The 22,164-nt window shown below is 32.4% G+C and overlaps 1 protein-coding gene and 1 pseudogene across 5 annotated transcripts; one reads left to right on the top strand and one right to left on the bottom strand.

Annotated features, from left to right (window-relative positions):
- Positions 1-8,877: 8,877 nt before the first annotated feature.
- LOC139886474 (uncharacterized) lies at positions 8,878-11,934 on the top strand. Of its 5 annotated transcripts, none has more exons than XR_011772472.1 (5): positions 8,878-9,010; positions 9,256-9,343; positions 10,575-10,842; positions 11,058-11,245; positions 11,453-11,934. XR_011772472.1 is itself a non-coding variant. In XM_071870303.1 (5 exons), the coding sequence occupies exons 4-5, from the start codon at positions 11,071-11,073 to the stop codon at positions 11,775-11,777; spliced, it is 342 nt and encodes a 113-aa protein (XP_071726404.1). In that variant the 5' UTR covers positions 8,878-9,010; positions 9,262-9,343; positions 10,575-10,842; positions 11,058-11,070; the 3' UTR covers positions 11,778-11,934. The 5 variants fall into 5 exon arrangements, 4 of the variants coding, with proteins under 4 accessions (XP_071726404.1, XP_071726403.1, XP_071726402.1 ...); XM_071870303.1 differs by having other exon boundaries at positions 9,262-9,343; positions 11,611-11,934; XM_071870302.1 differs by having other exon boundaries at positions 9,256-9,333; positions 11,611-11,934.
- Positions 11,935-12,934: 1,000 nt separating this feature from the next.
- LOC139886473 (uncharacterized) lies at positions 12,935-18,388 on the bottom strand (annotated as a pseudogene).
- Between the last annotated feature and the right edge of the window lie 3,776 nt (positions 18,389-22,164).

The raw sequence follows: 22,164 nt of genomic DNA, 5'->3' as shown, positions 1-22,164 counted from the left end.
GGTGCATCTTAATTAATCACATAATTATACCTCTCAGACCGATAAAGAGTTCTACTATATCTATGAAGTGCAGGCCCAAAACGTTTAGGCTCACCAACAGTGTGCTCAGCTTCAATGTGTGGTTGGCTAGTGCCTTCAGAAGGTATGCTACTTTGTGATTCTTAAATTTCTTCAAGATTTACTTTACTCCCACTAACTTCTTGTAAGAGAAGATCTCCTTCCAAGAATTCAGCAAACAAAGCAGTAAACACTTTTTTCCAGCTTAATTGTAAAAGTAGTAACCCATTGTTTTCTTTGGGTATCTCACAAAGTGACATTTGATACTTTCGGGATATAATTTGTTTGAAGTGTCATGCTTCACAACTCCAGACTTTCAAATAAGACAACTTGGGACTCTTCCCATGCCATAAATCATATGGTGTATTTTCTACCTTCTTGGTTGGAACCATATTGAGTATGCGTGCAACATACTCTAATGCATAACCCCAAAAAGATATTAGTAGAGTAGTTAGACTCTTCATAGATCGAACCATATCAAGTAAAGTTTGATTCCTCCGTTCAGACATACCATTGTGATGTGGTGTGTAAGGTGGAGTGGATTGTGAGACAGTCCCACAATACAGGTGGTCTAAAAACTCTTGACTCATATACTCACTTCCTCCATCAGAGCAAAGTGCTTTAATGGTCTTTCCAAGCTGATTTTCTACTTCATTTTGGAAGACTTTTGAACATTTCAAAAACTTCATGTTTATGTTTCAGCAAGTAAACATAACCATGTGTGCTATAACCATCCGTTAATGTAAAGAAGTATGATTCACTATTCTATACATTGTTCTAAAAGGGCCACATACATCAGTATGCATTAGTCCTAAAAGATCTTTAGCTCTTTCACCTAAATCTGAGAAAGGAGCCTTTGTCATCTTTTCATATAAATATGACTCGCATACATCAAATGACTCATAGCCAGTTAATTCCAAAAGTCCATTTGATTGGAGTTTTGAAGTGCGTTGTTTGTTTATATGACAAAAACAACAATGTCATTGATAGGTCTTATTCAAGTCTTTCTTGAATTGTTTGGCGGTGCAAGTATACACAGAATTCTCATTTGAAATCACACCACGCATATCAATTTCAAAAATGCCATCACGTGGATAGGTATTAAAATAAAAAATATTATCCTCAGAAAACTGAAACACAAAAGTGCGTAAATGCAAGTTCAAAACCAACATCTTTCAAACTATGTAGCTCGTAATACTATGAGCGTAATGCCATTGTTCCAACAAAACAATGAGGTCACTTGGAAGAGTAAGCTTATAGGAATCAATATCTTCAGCAGAAGCTCGATCCCCATTGTTAACTCACAAATCCAGTTTGTCTTTCTTCAGTATAATACTTCTTCTCATTTCCTTCATATTGTTATAGATGTGAAGGCCACAATCAGCAACAAAAGTTCAGAAATCACTAGAAGAAAATATATAACTGTATATAAATATACTTGATTGCTAGTCTCACCAGCCGTGCCATTTCTCAGCTTAGATTGGAAGATAGGATAATTCCTTCTCCAATTGTCAACTTTTCCATAATGGAAACATTCTGTGTCTTTTCATAAGTTTTTCTTCTTGGAAGGTGGAATAATCTTTCTAGCAAATGATTTGTCATTTTTCTTCCACAAAGTATTTGACTTATTCATTTTCACCCTACCACCATTCTTCCTCTGCTCATCGAATAACATTCGATAAGCACTTTGCTGAATAGCAACAATTGTATCAGCAAGAGGATAGGGCAAGGGTTCTTTAGTTTTGTTCAACTTCCCTTTATATTTGAGAACAATTCTCTTATTGCGGTGCTAGTCTAGGAAGTTCGAACATTAAGTTTATCCCTCTCCAACAAAGAAGGAAGTGTGTTTTGGTTTACGATTTGATTGTTTAACATCTACAATATAAATAAGATTCAATTTAGTATTTTCGATATTGAACTTTAATAAATTAACTACCCAGGTTTCTATATATTTTTAAAAACAATTAATTTACGAAAGCCTAAGAACCACATAGAGGTTCCATAGCCACATCTGTTGATCAACTAGCAGTTATGGAGTCTATTGGTAGGTAGTGGGTACCAATTGCATTACAAGTGCAACTCTTAGATCTTTATGAGACCTAGAGATATGTGCAGTCCAACAAACCACTATTATCTACTGGCGTATTTGTCCCATCCTTGCCTCGAACTCAGGTTTCACCGTGAATACGATTAAGTCGTCTAATTTGGAAACAGTAGAAATTCACGTTAGTCTCACTAAATCGAAAAATCCACCTAGTGGCTATAATTCAGCCTAGTCTCACTAGATCAGAAAAATAACGAGGAGTGTTTGCAAGCTCATTGGATGACATGACTTAAATTTGACGGGTATTTTATAAAAAGTTAATGTCAACGAATAATGCATGCACACAAGATTCGTGACACTATTTAAAATTATTTTAACCATTATATATGTCGACCGTGTTTATGCGTCTAGTTTGTTATTTAATTTCTAGTAAAATAACAAATGCACAAACGTGTATCGTTTTAAAACAGTTTTAGAAGATGTCGCCCACATATATTATTTGATTTTCAAAACTTTAAACGTTAAACTCGTGAGAGTTTAACCTTTTAAAAATCATCAATTTTAATATTTGAAACTCGTTACCTGTTTTATTTTAATGTTTCCATCAAAAACATTTAGCATATATTATAATAAACAATTAAATATAAATGCATAAAATAAAACACAACAATGCATCACACACATACATAGCCTAGCCCAAAAATCCTATGCTTGATCCCATGAGCCATGGGATCAAGAGGTTAAACTAAGGACAATTAATAGCTCCCACTTGATTCAAGAACCAAGTGAAAACTTGCCAAATGCCATCGTTGTTAACATAACCTGTTCGCCATCTTCTAAGTCAAACTCCACGTTGCATCTTTATCTTCAATCTTAATCTTATTACATTTATTTAAAATTGAAAATACAACTATTCTAGTACATTTACAATTTGAAATAAACCTAAATACAATACTATGAAATTGAAAATAAATAAAATACAACTTTGGCTTCTATAGCCTCCAAATAAATCAAAAACAATATGGCATAAAATTGCCGTAAACAACAATCACAACAATCATACATTGGTCGAGGCATTATGGGCTATGTATGCAATCACAATTTAATAACAACATTATTAAACCTATATATGGCTTTTACATGGTTACAATGCATGTGTATAACCACGGAACAAATTAAATATTAAATAACCAACAATTATCTAAGCCATAACTATTAAATTCAAAATTTAAAGAGTGAATTTCTTCAGATCTTATTTGTGCGTCATGAGGTAATCAAGAAAGTTGACTTTCAAACCCATAAAGGTTTTGACTTTTACCAATACACCACAAAGCTAGATCTAAGAAAATCACACGACAATTAAGACGGTATAAAACGGCTCATGATACCACTGATGAAAATCGTGTGTACTTTTAAATCTGATAAACGCAGCAGATAGTCAAAATAATAATCTTTAATTATTTTATAAAACATTCATATAATTAAATAATCTTTTAATTAATAAAACATGCACACGATTAAACATTCCCATATAGATCTAGTTACACCACTAATAATTGTTTCATGGCTTTGTCGTCAGCTCGTGTCGTGAGATGTTTGGTCAAGTCCTATAACGAGCAAAACCCTCGTTTTGTGTTGCTGAGACATGCGCCTAAGGAGAAAGTCTTTGAACTATATAAATTCACAAAGTGGAGTTAAACGATATACGTTTGCAAATTGATGTCCATGAGTAGGATGAAACGAACCCCTTGTTGAAGAGAAACCTACGACCAAAATTATGATCGTCTCTTTGGATAGTCCACTACACTTTCAAGCAACGTCAATGGATGCTAGTCCAAACCCAAGTAACAAATTAATCAACCCTTGATTAATCGAGTGAAACAATAAAAATAATAATACTCCGTATATGTTTCGAAAACGTTCCAAATGAATCAAAAATGATGCGGTTTTGTTTTGTCTTTGTGCGGCTGAATAAACAAAATATTTTGGATATATTTTAATCCTGTTTAATTTCATGTACCACACAACAATAATGAAGCACATGTGGTTTAATTTCTTTAACACACTCAAAAAAAAAAAAAACTCTCTATGATTATGATACATATCTATACATTATTATAAAGCGCGTGCCAATAATCCTACACGTCAATTTCTTAATTATTCTGAATTAAAAAATCTTACATGTCATTTTCTTAATTAATCTGAATTAAATAATCCTACAAAATAATAACTCCCTAAAATAAATCCCTTAAAAAGTTGTGATGTGGTTCAGCGGTTGGTGGCCTGCCTCCTTTAGGGGAGGTCAGGAGTTCGACCCCCGTTGGCTACATATTAAAAAACACAATTTCATCCCTGCCATGAAGTATCCACCCATGGCACATTTTCCATATCGTTTGGGGGGGTTGGGGGGGGGGGGGGTAAAGGGGAGGGAGTTTTTCTTGGCCGTGCCCTTGGATCGGTTTCAAGGTTTCCTCCCGGGCAGCGATAGGGGCGGGTTTATCGCTGCATCGGCATAGTCGAAACGGGAGATGATCGCAACGGGTGGTTAAAGTCCCCCTCGGGTGATCTCAATCATTGTTAAAAAAAATAATAATAACTCCCTTAAATAATTGTAGTTCCTAAATTAAATATATGGAAATTGTAACTTAATCACGTATTGAAATATTAGACAAGCAAATAATTACGAGTACTATCTTATAATATTCGACCCATTAGCCTGTGACAAAAGTCCATAATCCTCTTACAAATATTATATACGAAAATACAATAATAATTCTTATCTAAATTACATACGTAAATTAATAATAATAATAATAATAATAATAATAATAATAATAATAATAATAATAATAATAATAATATAATAATAATAATAATAATAATAATAATAATAATTGATAATAATAATAATAATAATAATAATAATAATAATAATAATAATAATAATAATAATAATAGTAACCTTAATATATGAGTTAATTATCTAAATCTATATGATTATAATATTTTCCATAATATTTAGAAGATTTATATCTCAATAATCATAAAATGGTTTCAAATGACGGACTCATTATTTGTGTGTTAGTATTCAATACTAATGTTTCGATACAAATCTTATCGATAATAAAAGGGTTTTTTTCATTGTAATTGTATTATACATTTGATAAGTATGAATATTAACGTTATCGAATACTATTTTTTTTTTTTTTTGATAAGCAAGGAAACCCTCATATGAACGAGCACATTGACTCCCCATAATTGGCTCCCCCATAATCTACAAGATGTACAAAGTACATGAATATTAACGTTATCGAATACTAATTTTTACGACTCTCATGCAACGCACGAGCTCATAAAACTAGTATCATATATAATAAGGAGTGATTTGCAAAAACCAAACATCAAGTCGGTTATCGATGTGCGTTTTTAATAACAAAACAAGATACGTAGTGCATATGTAAATCAATTCAAGTTGATGGTAAAAATCTTTTCCATTTTAGTTTCTACGTAATCACCAAGCAAACCTTTTTCGATTTTATTAATATTATATTTAAATTTATTAAAACATTAATCAATCAACCATTAATTAATTAATAACTAGTTAAGGACCCGCGATTTCGCGAGATTTTTTAAGGGTGAAATCATTTATTAATATCATATTATATTGTATATGTTATTTGCTTTGAATTTGGTTATCCAAACACTCTAATAATAGAAGATGATCAATATGAAGTTGATGTTTTCATAAGCATAAGATCATACATTTTAGTTGTTTAGTTGCAACTTGTGTTTAATGATAAGATCTGTAGCATATCAAAATTACCATCATTCATCGATTAGCATATCATAAAATTCAATTACATTCCAAACTATTCAATGGTTACTAAGCTACCATAAGTTATATCTTAAAGTGTTTAATAATTACATGCCTAAGCATCAAAATAGAAAGAAACTAAATCCATAAACATTTGCAATTGTTCATCTATATCATTCATGTTTTTTTTTATTATAATTAAAAAGTTTGTTTATTTGATGATCTTTCGATAGTTAATAAATACGAAATCTCGTTAAACTTAAAATTAAATAACGAAAAATACTTTTCATTGAAATTGAAAAGGCTGCGTACCCAGGTATATTCGCCTGGTACAAGAAAGACAACTTGTTGGTCGTGGAGATCATTGTTGGGCTGTGCATGTTGGTTTTCTTCATTCATTTACTTTGTATCATATTCATGATCCAATTCTTCATTACTTTGATGTCCCAAGTAAATTAAACCCTAGCTGCTGTCATTTTCATTATTTTCATCATTAGCGATATGATTATTCTGATACTGGTAATGGACATCAATGATGGTTTGGCTAGTGTGATCACCCGGACTTCCCAAGTTTCTCAAACTAAAATAAAAACGGGTATAGTAATATTAACATTAACATAATATTGAACGATACATTGTAATTAGATATGATGTGTGTAGACAAAGGAAAATACCAGTTGATGTGTAACAGTATCCGTAATGTGTTTGATGCAAGATGGAAAACGCATGTGTGGTGCCATTGTAAGTCGTTTAAGGTGTGTTGATGTATTATATGCATGTGTTACTTCATCTTCAAACTTGGTTAAGCACTTTTCTACATCATAAATCGTTAAATACGTACCAATATGCTTGTTGTATTAAAGTGAACCAAATGATATTACCATGTTTTTAATTTAATTGCTACATTATTGAAGGCGAGCCACTTCTTATGAATCCTATCTCACATTTTTAGGTAATTTTAACTTTTAATTCAACACCGTTACAGTTGATACAGACATTCCTCTTTTTCACTGTTTTCTTAAACTGTTGACAAACAAAATGTTTGGGAAGTTGTTGTAGATTAATCATTCAACAAAATAACGTTGATTAATATGTAATCTTTGAAGTTGAAGTACTATAAATAAATGTATTAAGTGATAATATAGAAATACCTTTTTTTTGTGAACGATATGAACAGTTAAACATGATAGAGGGGTAACACCATATTGTCAAATTAATTGGGATTGGATCAATTGGGTTTTTTTTATCCAATATAGGTTGATTGGAAAAGTTTTATTCTTAAATTAGTTTAATGGGTCAATTGGAACATACAGGTTAAAAACAGGAAACAAATGGGTCAAAAGATAACCCAAATTGTACTTTAACTTTTAGCTTTATCAACATATATTGCTCCTTAAACACTAAACCATAAATCTAAACCTTAAACATACTAAACTCTAAACTAAACCCCAAACACTAATCAATAAACCATAAACCCTAAAACCTAAACCCCATAACTCAAACCCTAAATGATAAATTCTAAAATCTAAACCCTAAACCCTAACCTGTAAACAATAAACCCTAAACACTAAATCATATACACAAAACTCTAAACCCTAAACCCTATATCTAAACTCTAAAACCTAAACCAACCCTAAACTCTAAACCACCAATGTTATACCCAACACACTAAACCTCAAATGCTAAACCCTAAACTCTAAACCCTAAACTCTAAACCATATGCACTAAACTCTAAACCCTAAACTCTAAACCCTAAACCCTATACACTAAACTCTAAACCCTAAACCCTATACACTAAACTCTAAACCCTAAACCACCAACCCTAAACCCTAAACCACCAGCCCTAAACCCTAAACCCTACATACTAAACCCTAGTTACAACACTAAACCCTAAACCCTAAACACTAAACCCTAAACTCTAAACCCTAAACACTAAACCCTAAACACTAAACCCTAAACACTAAACCCTAGACACTAAAACCTAAACCCTAGCGACTAAACCCTAACCCTAAACACTAAACCCTAAACCTTAAACACTAAACCCTAAAACCCTAAACCGTACACACTAAACCCTAAACCTTAAACCCTAAACCCTAAACTCTAAACCGTTCGTGTTAAAAACTCAATGTAAACCCTAATTTCTAAACCCCTAATTTCTAAACCCTAATTTCTCAACTAAATTCGGTTTCTCATTCGAGTGTGTTCTCTAATTTTCCCACATTACCATCGACCATGTGGTCCAACGGTACTTGTCGCCTTTGATCCATGCACCCTATTGTGATGTGTAAAATATGCGGATAAGTTAAATGAAAGCATGAGTCCGTCCAAGAGCAATATAGGGATCAGAACCTTTGCTCTATTGGCAACAAATCTATAAACATGAAATATAATAATAATAATAATAATAATAATCTATTTTATATATAATAACAAAAGCAAAAATAGATCATTTTAAAAAAATCCAAATTAATCTTAACCACCCATTAAATTAATCATCAATGATCTACACCCTTAATTTTATTCTAACCTTGCTTATGACCTCATAATGTTAACCTTAAATTGTTTGATTACAAAACTACCCTCACACACAAATTAAAAATGGGCGGCCGATACGATATCTTACAGGCAGCCGATACGATATCTTTCCAACATCTACATGATTGCCAGATTGTTAATTCATTTGTATATGAGATCCAATTAGGGTTCCCAAAAATTATTACGTATCCAAGCATTCAACCAGATTCAATTCTATTTTATATATAATAACAAAAGCAAAAATAGATCATTTTAAAAAAATCCAAATTAATCTTAACCACCCATTAAATTAATCATCAATGATGTACACCCTTAATTTTATTCTAACCTTGCTTATGACCTCATAATGTTAACCTTAATTACAAAACTACCCTCACACACAAATTAAAAATGGGCGGCCGATACGATATCTTACAGGCAGCCGATACGATATCTTTCCAACATCTACATGATTGCCAGATTGTTAATTCATTTGTATATGAGATCCAATTAGGGTTCCCAAAAATTATTACGTATCCAAGCATTCAACCAGATTCAATCGGGGTTCGTCAAATCAAAAGGTTAGTCGAATCACTATCCTTCTTCACGATTACTTCAATCGTTTAATTTTATCAAAACTTTTTATTCAATAATTTTGAATATTCATCACACTTGGAACCCTAATAATTACGATTACTTCTATTATATACTTTTATCATAAAAAGTTTCTAAACGTTTATAAATATTGATTCAAAATATGAATGATGTTCTGTGATATTTATTTTGTATTACTGGTTATATTAAGCTTGTCGATAATTTTTTGAAGGTTAAGAATTGTGCCAGATTATTGCTGTTAAGATCCATCTCCTTCTATTCATGTATCTTCATCGATCACATTATAAATGTCAGTATGTGTAAGTAGCCTTTCGTTCCTAATTTATGTTCATATTTAGTGAATATTATCCAATGTTATATGATATGCGAACTTGGAAAAGATCACTATTGTTTTTTTTTTGGACATCACAGATATGGCTATTTCGACCCATTTAGATTATAAGGGCCTATTTTGACCCATGTACGTAATTTTGTAAAGCGGAACCCACCAACACGTCCAAAAATGCTATTTTAGATTTATGGTATAAGATGGGTTAGCCCAGGTTGGTTAGTTTAAGTTTTGGGTCGTCGATGGGAACTTTTTACCATTTTAGTAAAAGTGTGAAAAATGACTCTCGGCTTCCTTTGTGGGTTCGTAAGTTGAAAATGAGTAGTATTTGATGAAAACTAATATTTTTGTTAGAAAGTATCACTGACAAGCTTCAAAATGATATAGGATATATATGGTTTAGTCGCGTTTAGGCAGGTTTTAAATAGTCATCAAAAGGGAGTCTGGGGCTGAAATTTGCTCTGCGGGAACAGCAGGTAAGCATCAGTTTTGTGCCAATAAGTAGTTGTTTTTGTAAAGCCATAACTTTTAATCCGTAACTCTATTTTTGACAAATAAATTTATAGAAAGGCGAGAGAGTCAACTTTCCAAAGGTTATGTCCTAAGGGATTATATCAGATTGTGTGGGAATGAATTTTTTAGCTTCTGTTTTTTCTGTGCAGTTTCAAATTCGACTGTGTGTGGTGGGATAACGTAATATTGGTTTGTTGATGTTTACTTAGGTTACTTGCATTTTTTGGCTGGGCCTTTATGGTATTAGCAATTTTTGTATCATATTTAATTATTCTGTAGTTTCAAAATCATTTGTTTGTCGTGAGATAGTAAAGTTTCGGCAACCATTCAACGAGAAAGAGGTAGATAGCAGCCTTTTGGATTTTGGAATATATACCAAAGCGTTAGTGAACTATAAATTTAGACATTTGTTTAATGTTTGTACCAAACAAAAGTTATGCTTTTGGTTAATGTTTGTACAAAACAAGTTATGCTTGTGGTATAAATTATGAACGCATAGCAAATTTATTGTTATTGTGATTGTATTGTGGTTTCTTAAAACCTGGTAAATATACCATTATTAGTGAAAATAATAGGAGGGGCGACCAAGCTATAATTTTGTACTTACTTTTATTAAGTAATTGGTTTTACATCATTTTCTACAAATTACATTAATGTTGTTGATGGGTTTTATGGAATTAAACGATTAGGTGGGTGAGCTTTCAAAATAAGATGTTGTGGTTATGGAGGAAACATGGCAAGTTGAAGATTTGTTAATAAATAAAAAATCTTAGTGGGTAACAAAATCCATGATGTGGGATTCATCTTCTGAGCCCATCCGATCTTTACATATTCAAGTGAAGCCAATTTCAATAGAGAAAGAACAACCCCTAAAATCGCGTTTGAGAAGCTATTGTATGCAATGGTTCTACCAGGGTTCTTGATGGACATTAGTCAACTAAAAGATTACATTACAAGGTTAGGGCTCTACTTGGAAACGATAAGAAAAACGCACCATCTAAACTGGCTACGGGTCTGTGTAAGAGGGTGTTTTTATCAAACTATAGTCTCGGGCTTCGGGTCATAACAGGCTATATTCTAATAGTTTTCTATCGCTTTTTTCCCTTCTACCCTAAGCGTTGTTACTTGATTTATTTCTGATCGCTTTTTACTATACTTTTTATTGTTTGCAGTTAACGTGAATAAATGGATGATGAATTTGAGATCGCGATAGCTGAAAAATTCAACGAGAGCAGCGAAGAAGGAATGAGAGATGATACCGTTGGCCAAGAGAAGGAGATCGGGATAAATGGGTTGAATAAAACGAACATCAAGGAAGTGGATGGGTATGAAAGTCCCCTTAATGGTGATGAAGTGGAAGGTAAATTTTACACATGTTGGTTGGTTGATTATGTGTGATTGTAACTAAATGTCATGTGCATATATTTAACATAGACTCAATCACTTATCATAAATCCGATGTTGGTATATAGATGCTTACTTCTAATATAGTTAGTACCCACACATATGAAAATGACATTACAACAACTAAGGCTGAATTCATGTGTCTGGTTTTGTGTTGTTTGAGTTGACCTTCTAAGCTACCACAACCGATGTACGTTGGCTGCAAGATTCCAGGTTTTATTAGGGTCAATCAAAAGTGTCAAAACTGGTTTAACAAGAGTATGTTGTGTTTGTGAAAGACCAAGTTACATCAGTTTGTTTGAGTTGACGTGTTTCTGCTAGCTATGCAAAGGCCTCCGACGTCACCTTCATGTGCACAAGGTCACCAAGACAGCGCTCTCTCATTTTACAGTACCACTAAGTCGGAAAATTCATTACACGCGTCGAATACAAACAAGTCTTGCTACATTTGTAGTTGGGGAAATTCTTCAGCTGTGAAGGAGCGTTGATATGCGTCAAAAAGCATTTGTAATTCTCATATTCTGGTATTTTATATTAGTAAAATTGAAAAATTCGTTGCTCCGGTATAGTGTATTTGTTATGTTGGAAATTCATTTCATTTTCAATTGTAACATAGTTCTGTAAACTTAAAAACACTAAATACTACAGGGTTAATAATGTATTTAACAAGTGACTTGCAAGTGACTTGCAAGACGTACAAATGTACAATTATTACGACTTCATCTCAATATTTACATGTTCTATTTTTTTGAACATCAGTTTAGGATCACCTAGGGGGACTTAATCACCCACACGTTCATCTCCCGTAGTTGCATAACCCGCCCCCAACTACTACCCTGGAGAAAACCCGGACTAATCCGAGGACATGGCCGGTAAAAACCCCCCTCCCACTGTCCTCGCACTAAGCGAAAGGCGACCTGGGTGGACACTTCAAGCCAGGGATAACATTGAGTGCAATGTTGTAGTCCAGCGGAGTCAAACTCCTGATCTCTCGCTAAAGAGGCATGTCACTACCAGCAAAGCTACAACTCAATGTTAATATTTACATGTTCTATTAAACCTGTCATTTTATAACAGTTTGTTTTATATGAATTTATAACTACGTAGTATTTGTATTTTTTTCATTATGTTTGTAAGTTGATTAATATGCATTTCTTATATACATGTGTCCAATTTAATATTCACTAACATGTCATTGTTATTCTTCTTTTTATTCCATCTTCGTTCATTCAAAAATATAAGCTTATACAAAATCATAAATAATGTTTCATTTACTAATACAGTGTTTTACATTAACTTTTTCTTGAGTTAGTCATCTATCATAATTTTTATTTTATAATCCCGCGAAAACCCTATTGTATAAGAGACAAGAAAATATTAGTGTTACTAATAAATTCAATTTTACTTCTTTTCTTTTTTATTAAGATAGTATATATCAATTTTAATTGTATTCTTTTTTATTCAGATATTATATACCTTTTTACTTGATTAGCAACCATTCAAAAATATTTATTCGCAAATGAACATTTAAAAAAAAACCCCGGGAGGTCGCGGGCTTTAAGCTAGTAATAATAATAATAATAATAATAATAATAATAATAATAATAATAATAATAATAATAATAATAATAATAATAATCTAAGAAATAACAAAGTTATAAACATCTATTAACCATGAACATAATCCAAACTTAGTATTGATATCGAATTAAAAAAAATATGTTTTAAAGCAAGAGATCAACTTCAATACTGATCTTATTAAGTATTATATCATACTCAACGCTCCTTCGAGATCTCTCCATATGCTCATAAGGTATTCTCAAATTTCCAAATTTATCTTCAATTTGCTCAAACTTGAACTCATGTAATTCACTAATAAAATCCAAGTGCTCTTTTTTGTTCGTACTTTTTCGTGGAGCTTCGAAACAATCCGTACTCTTCCTCCTCCCGAAATGGTTATGATGGTCGGACTTATCGTTCGATTGGTCCACACTTTTTCTTGAATCGTAGGTCCTATGTGATGACAACGGCTTTTCGATGTTGGAGATGAATTTTTTTAGGTGTTTGATGTACTCGGGATACAGTTCGAGGTTACAATGTTTCCCGCCTTTTATCCATAATGGTTCGTATTTTTCTTAGAATAATTCCCATAGTTTTTTCCCGTGAGAACAATCAACAACCTCATCGGATGTGTTCCCTGCATGTTTTTAACATGATGATGGTCAAAGTCAAACCAAATAGTCACATGTTCCTTATGTTCAAACCATGAAAGACAAAATTTAGAAGGAAAAAAAAAAAAAAGATTCTGAATTTTTATGCTAGAAAGCAAGAGGAGGACTCAATTTTTGGTCAAATTTGGATTTTTTTCATCACCTAAAACACAGATAGTGACTTGCTAACAAATAACATTTAAGGCATCATTCAAACTAGCAAAGATAATAATGTACAAATTAAAGGGATACACAAAAAAAAAAAAAAATGAACAGTGTTGCTTACATGGATGACGAGAACATGGCACTTCACAAATTGAATTTTATCAATGTTTTGCACAGTACATTATTCACAAATCAGATCTATGTACAGAAAATTAACATGGAAATTTATATAACATATCAGTAAAATGAAATGAGACTCATGAGTTAATTAATACCTTATAAATGTTGAACCAATATGTGTGCTTAACAGGATACATGACTGGCAAGCCCGATAAAATAGGACTATGCAAAACAACATCTCTTAATCGAGGTAACCGAGCTGCAAGATTCAGAGTAGGCCCACTACCAACTGATTGACCATATAAAATAATATCCTCTTGCTTCATATTGTAAACCTCTTCCAAACACTTGTATGAAGCTTCGATATTTGCATACGTGTTATGCTCACTTGGCTGTCAAAAACATGGCATACAGTTAATATTTAACATTCAATCTTATTTTAAGACTATTAACACTATAACATAAGTTCAATCATTTATGCACCTTGCCAGTCGACTACCCGTATCCAGAGTAATCATACCTACATAAACACAAAACAAACATTTTTACATAAGATATACGGAGTTCATAAAAGGCAGAATAATTAAGAATACAACGTCTATGAACAGCCACGTATTTTAGGATCAAAATATTCTTGAAAACCACCATGAGCTAGGTTTTGTCATACTTAACAATGTGTATGTAGAGGTCAAAGTCACAAACTTAAATATTACTATCTCTAGTATCAAGTAGATTTTAATTTGACCAAATAGAGCAACATTTATGTTCTAACTTTATAAAATAACTCCCAAATGTGGTTCAACTCTTATGCTTATCATGAATTTTCCTTATCTAATTCAAAAATACATATGTAAAAGATCAATTCTTTTCACGGGAAATTAAGTCAGATCACCAACTCATCAATGAATACTTCATTTCAGGTCAAATTAATCATTTTGCAAGAACTCGGGAAATTCTTCACTTTATCATGTAATTATAAACACACATTGACCAAAATTTCCAAGTTAGCTCCTAAAGTTACTTGTGTTAAAACCCTAAAATTTACCATCAATTTAGTTAATCTTCCACTACGAATGAAAAAGATTAAAACTTGTAGGTGGGAAATAATACCCAATCAAAACCCTTTCAACAAAACTTCATACCAGCTCAAAAAAAAAAAAAAAAAAAACAACCGAACAAATTATTGCACAACAAAAAGTAAAAAATAGAAAAACTTACTAACCCCATGAGATTAACTTTGAGATGAATACTCAAATCGATAAAAAAGTTCATACATTTGAACAATATCAGCAGCATTCCCATGTGAATAAAGTATCGTACGAGTAGTCATCGGATACCTAACATAAATAACTCGATGCATTTACATTTTTCTGCTCACAACCTCAGCTCACTCCATGGATCACCACTGTCACGAAAGCGTTTTAGACCCAAAACCGTTATGACCCTTTTATGTTTGGAGACAGTTTTTTTTTTACACTGTGACCCAAAATCGTTTTAGACCATGAACCTGTTATGACTCTATTTTGTGTGATCACACCATTTATAGGTAATTTGGGGGCTACTCATCTCAATTTAAATTATTCAAGTCAAAGAGCAATAAGCTTAATACATATTGGCAATACTTTAATATAGGTTTAACCTCGGTAAGGTGCTAGTAAAAATAATCACAGCTACCATATAATATATATCTAATTTTGCAATAAAAAGCCCTAATTTTGCAATCAAAAGCCCTAATTTGTGCAATAATATAAACCCAAAAGAAGCAGAAAACTGAAACACTTGCCGTCTATATGATACTTGTGATTCAGGAAACCATTGCGATGAAGAAAGCTGCTTCGATTGAACTATATAAATCGATCACCGTTACAAATTTAGATATCGGTGGTACCCTTATCATTGACAGCTCCATAAGAAGTTAAAGATTTAATTAAATTCATTTATGCTAATCAGTGATGCAATTCTGATGTATTTCTATTTCTTTCCTTCAATAAAGTACTCCAATAAAATATGGTACAAAGAATTGTTGAAGTACGAAGGAAGACAAGTACTTGAGTAAGATCAAGATCAATATCGTGAAAAAAGTAGGGGTATGCAATAAGGAGCATACAAAAATTAATAAGTTCAATTTTCACATCACAACGGCATGTATGCAAGTTTATCCCTAAATAAAAAAACTCCAAAACTATAACCATATGAAACTAAATATGAATTTCAACATACCCGATCATGATGAGTTCCATATTCATGAACCGTTTTCCCTTTGTAACCTTTATCACGATGAAGAACCTACACAAACCTCACTTTTTATCATCTTGATCATCAATAACATATATACATGATCAGATTGGAAATCTAACAATACCCTCTCCTCATTGCGAATCTTGACTTTTCAAAAGTTTTAAATGTGTAAACAACACTTTGAACTCCAACTCAATTGGCATTATATACAAACTAACCCATGTAAAAAAGACCAAGTAGTATACACAATGCAGACTTATGCATCGACCTAAAAGAGCAGCTGCAAAATCAGTACATATTTAAATATACAAAAGCTCGACAAACCAAGTGACCAAACATATGAAAATAACATTAGCAACTACCACAGTTATAAACACACAGCCAAAAAAGCACACACAGAGTATCAAACTAAACATGAATATAACATGTTACCAAACGAACCGTAACAACCAACCTGCTTGTTCTGGGCTATGGGCAAAATGCCGATCGGAAACCAAAGAAGAAGACGTTGATTGCCCACCTGAAAACAACACAATCACATAGGGCAACCAAATAGGTTGCATTAGGCATTGTCTCCCTTTATTTCATACAATTGAGGTGAGTTTTTTGTACATAAATTTAACCATCTAAAATACAATAATCGTGTAACAAACGAATCAAGTAATACACAAACGCATACGTATATAACAAACTAAAAGAGCAGCCAAAAAAATAAGGACATATTTAGGTAAAACAATCATCACTTGCAAACCTTGTTTAAACCCATGAAGTTATCATCATCAAAATATAGGCCAAACCTCCAGTCATACCATTTGCCACGTTCTGACCAATTCTAAAAAATGAACATAAAAGTTAAACATTAATCACCAAGACTACCCAACGCTACAACCATCGGGCCCCATTTGTTTGTTCCCTTTCCATAGTGTAACTCAGAATTCAGAACAACAATCCAAACAAAACAAATGGCAAATAACCATATCAGTCAACATGTTAAAAACAAAAGGAAACACATAAAAGTTAAAAATATAACAAGAATGAAGACAAAAGAAAATAGAACGCAAGATACCAAGGATTAATTAAGATCTAACAACGTAATATTAAATAAATGACCCAGATATATAGACATTCTACTTTGTTTAACCCAAATGCGTCGATGACTTTCAAACCTCTTAACTACAATTCCACTTGTTCAAGAATACCTACTTATCTTGGGAATTTCCCCTTATCTTTACCACTTGAACCTACACATGGGGAAAACACTAAATATAAGAAATGCTTAGTGATTTCAATTGGTTAGTAACCATACACAATGTAAAAAATTAAACAACAATGCTAACTAATATATATTTCCAACCCGTGATATAGAAGCAGGTATGTTTTGGAATGTTCTTTGTAGTCCAAATAGATGAGTAGTTGGGTTGGCTATTATTTTCTCCCATCTCTTTGTTGGCTCACATATGAAATTGCAGAATCTATAGGCTGACTGTAGCTGAATTGGATCTAAGAATACATAAGTATCTCCCCTGACCTCTTCCTGTTGACTTTCTAAAAAGTCAACAATGATGAATTGTATATAGCTATTAGCTACATCTAATCTAATCTAATTAAGCCCTTATTCTAAAACACCAAATGCTGGTTTTGTTAATTTACACTACATGAGTGTTATGTATAGACTATAGAGAAATATGAGTGTGGTTCAAATGCTTTAAAGAAATACCTTATTTTCACTCATCTTGTGCTCAAATTCTACAAGCTAGTAATGTATTTCCTTGTAAACGAATTAGTTATCCTGATGACCATCAAATAAACAAAAATATTCATAATGAGAAATAAATTAAATTAAACTTCGTATGAATACAAAATGGGATATAAATAACAAAAACAACCCTTAAATAATACTACTCAAAGTTCTACCATAGAAGGAAAGATCGTATCTTTTTAAATTTTGCCATTAATAATCCCACAGTCAACCTTCAAAGTTCTACCCATCTTTTGATCATCCATAAAAATTCCCACTTCAAATGGATTGCAAGTTATAGCAACTCTGTAATCAGTAATTAACAGAGTTAGCGTCGATATAGCAAAACAAGATTCAAGTTCTGGTCTCTTAGAACATATATCTGCACTGAATCCATTGTTAACCCAATTCAATGTGAAACCATGGATAACGATATAGCAATTAAATCCGTTAACCCATTCAATGTGAAATCCTAGATTGAGCGACTTTCAATTTGAGTTCTCATGATCGATTTTCGATGAGGATTTTGATTAGTTTGGGGAGGAAGTTAGGGTTTCACGGAAGATTCGAGATAATAAAAGGGATTAGGTTAATCCCGTGTTTTTTTCTAATTGAATTGTGTTCAGTGTTTTTTTTTTTAATTATTTGAAAAGGCTATTTTAGGGATGGGGAGTGTTTAGATTTATTAGTTAGTGGATGATTAGGGACCGTTGGATTAAGGGGTATTATAATGTAATTTTTTAACTTAATGGTAATTAAGTGGGTTTTTTATTAGTTAATTCAGACTCTCTTTTAATGTATATAATATAATATAGAGATTTTAATATGTTTCGTTACTTGAATAAGAAATATAAATCATATATATATATATTTCATTTGACGTCTAAGTGTATATTTGTGTGACCCCAAAGGCTCAAATGAATTTAGTCATATAGTTATTTGTTGTACCTTGCACATTAATCCTACAGATTGTAATACTTTATTTGTTTTTCTTTTATATGCATGTTTAAAATAGTTTCAGTTTTAAGTTTTAATTTTGGTTGTACGTCCTAAAGATGCATGAGTTGTTCTTTCATTATGTGCGCGGTTTTTTTTGCTGGTGGATGAAGATGGTTGCTATTCTCTTCGGTATCATCTAACTTTACTTAATTTGTATGTTCGATGGTGTTATGCCAAATTGCCCTTTGAGGGGTTGAGCATGTAAATTCAAAGTGCTAAGTTCTTATGGCTTAAAAGTCCGATTAATTACTCGCCACTAAGGTACTCAAATTCATAGAATTACATAATCCTATCATATCCTATCCTATCCTACTATACATTAAAAGAGAGTTTTTATTAAGTAATAAATAAATGTTTTCAAAACCCTCTTAATTACCATTAGATTAGAAAATTACCTCACAATACCCCTTAATCCAACGATCATTAATCATCCCTAAAAAATTTTTAGCTAATAAATCAATTTTTGATTCTTCATGTGACTAAAATACATATACTTTATTAATTATAAAACACACGGGAAAAATTAACAAAGAAAGGGGTTCATCCGGCTATATTCAGAACCGTACTTCATAGTCGACGCTTATCAAAATCATCATCTAAAAGCAACACCCCTGTTCTTTAAATCAGGTTACAAATTCGTTTAATTGTAACCCTAAATATAGCGCCCCAAATTTCTGTTCGTTTCCAACTTGCCTTTAATAACTCCAGGTTATTTTTATTTTAATTGCCGATGCATCATAATATCATCATTGTTTTTAGGATGATTCAGAGTTAACTCGTCGAATGTATTTCGGATTCTAAAATGCGTATCAGGTATTGTTGTGGGCATCGTTTTCTTGGTGGTTGCAGTCGTGTTTCAGCTGTTACAAAGTCTCTTGACTAATTTATTTGTAGTTATTGTTTATAATCCCCTTGTCTAAGTCCCTGGTACAAAATGACCAAAGGGTTTTGCTACCATAAATTTTTAAATTTTTGTTTTGGTTTTGCTGCAGGAAAAACAGTTGCAACTGGATAAGTAACTCCCTTTTTTTTCTTTTACTTCACAGAGCTTTTCGTGTCTCCTTGATAGCTGGAAGTTAACTTGCATAAACAAATTTTGTGTATGCTGGCATCAGTGGTAGATTGGTAGATGTTTACAATAAAGGTGTTTCTGCATAGATGCACATGGTGTTTACTTTGTTGGTAACAATTGTATAACCTATTTATTTATATCAAAACGGGTCAACTTTTGTTGTACCCAAATGGTAATGGGCCAAACAAGTAAAGCCTAAAAACTAACAGTTTTATTAGAAAGGAAAAAGGTCATACTTGCAATGTCTAAGGGTATCTGTTTAACTCTGTAGAAAGATTAACCTTATCTCTATATATTGATATTTGTTGGTAGAATATAAGTTTGCTATGTGAATATATTTTTATATGGATTTAAGTATTTAAAATAATTTTTAAAAATAGTAGTAGTAGAGCCGGTGGGTAAATTTTTTGAATATAATTCACGTGTTATATTGATCTTTTTGAAACTTTGTGTACTTGATAAATTAATCAGGAGATAAACTTTCAGCAGCATTCTATCTTTTTGACCTGTTTACTGTGATTATATAATTTGAATCAACAATCCGTTGTAACCAAGTTACATGGCTTTTAAAATAAAACATGTTTATAATAATATATCACTTTGGTGGCTGACATGTCCAATTCTCTGTTCGTACTAACTTATTTTGTTCTCTTGTCATGCAGTCAGGAGGCGCCCTAGCTACATGAGAGGCTAGAGCGGAGTTCAGATTCAGACCATTGTTGGGTGCGGTGTCCTTGAGTCATTGAGTGTGTATTAGTGGTGGTTTGTATCGAGCAGTCAGATCTTTGAGCCATTCAGATTTATTATCAATACCGGTATAACTTTTTCTGATTATTTGATTCTGATTATGCTATAACTTGTTCAGTTTCAAAACATCCGTCCAAACACCCTATGTTACTCAATCAGTGGCTTACAAACTGATTAAGAATTTTTAGTAGTTGGGAGTTGCTAGATAATCTTCATATCATACTTGTTTTGCATGGGTACTAAACATGATGGATCTATAAGCTATATATGAGGCTCTTGGCTGTCTTTTGCACAAACTCGATCAACATTCATGCTGGTATAAATGGCCTTGAAGTTCGACAAACTGTTGTTATTGCGTTTGCAGTAAGCTTTAATTCCTGCATAAATGAAGGGAGCACAAAAACTTAGATTAAAATCTGACTTTTTTTTATGACATGCAGATTCTGATTCACAATATCATGCAAATTGGATTATCTTCCAATCTTGAAACTTAACAATCTCATGCCTTCTCCATATACCTTGTCGTGTATCCTTTAAGGTTTTGAAATTTAAAATGTATTATAAGCAAAATTGGGATGATCTGGTTGAAATAGTACCATTGAGGCCTTGAGGGTATTAATGGCCCTTTTTAGTAGATGGAAGTTACTTTGCATATACTGATTTTTTTTCTCATTAACTAACAAGTATGTTAAAGGAACATTTCATAATAGTTTGTGTGATAGGTTTCCACTTTGAATGCGACTAACATTCTAGGTTTTTGGTAAGTGTCAGTTAAAAATTAGATTGATTCAACCAATTTAATTGTGTATTGTTGTTTGATTGGACCCATAAAAACAAAGAGACGCTAAAAAATGATGTGTATAGTACAATGTATTCTTTGAACACGGACTTACTTTTGGTTGTGCATGTTTTCATAATTTTTTGCAGTTTGAATAGCTGATATATCTTATTTCAAGACAATAGATGGTGGTAAGATTCTGAGCAAGTTCTTAGAGCTAGGAACAAGAAGATCTACATGGTAAGATTCTGAGCAAGTTTTAGTAAACTGATCGTATCTTTATGTTAATATAATACATGCAATTTCGACTTTTAATTCTTCTAAAAAAGGTGAGGACTCCAGAAAACATGCGGGCACTGTTCGTGTATAACGACTGGTTGATGTGGATGACAAAATTGTCTTGACGCGGGTGGCATCGTGGGTGGGTTCGGTAAGGCTGAAAACGGTTAAGTTATTGTATGAGTCATGTTGAATTCCGGTTATTAGTTTATATCGTTCGAGTGCTTCCTCTTCTTTGATGTTGTTCCCATAGGTAGACTCATTTCCGGTGAACGGTTCAACCGCACCAACCTTTTCTAGCCAAACATGAAGATGGCATTCGATGTTTAGAAAACTTTTATGTGAATCGTCAATATATTGATCGGAGCATTAATGGCGTATTCAAAGCTTCAACAATATTGACCAAGAACTCAAATTCTTCTAAATTCTATTACTAACAATGAACTAATTGTTCAGTTTCTTTATTTACTTAATTTTTCCTTATATGTTTTTCATATTCGACCTATATTTTGTTATAATCTGATTTGCA

This window comes from Rutidosis leptorrhynchoides, chromosome 1 (assembly GCF_046630445.1).
Source record: "Rutidosis leptorrhynchoides isolate AG116_Rl617_1_P2 chromosome 1, CSIRO_AGI_Rlap_v1, whole genome shotgun sequence".
NCBI classification, from domain to species: Eukaryota; Viridiplantae; Streptophyta; class Magnoliopsida; order Asterales; family Asteraceae; genus Rutidosis; species Rutidosis leptorrhynchoides.
Note: the sequence above shows the minus strand (reverse complement) of the source record. Positions and strands in the feature narration are given on the sequence as shown.

Excerpts from the sequence above, each read along its gene's own strand:
- LOC139886474 (XM_071870303.1), top strand. The coding sequence starts at position 11,071 with ATGGATGATGAATTTGAGATCGCGATAGCTGAAAAATTCAACGAGAGC. Across the intron at positions 11,246-11,610 it reads TAATGGTGATGAAGTGGAAG|CTATGCAAAGGCCTCCGACG; the intron begins GTAAATTTTACA and ends TGTTTCTGCTAG.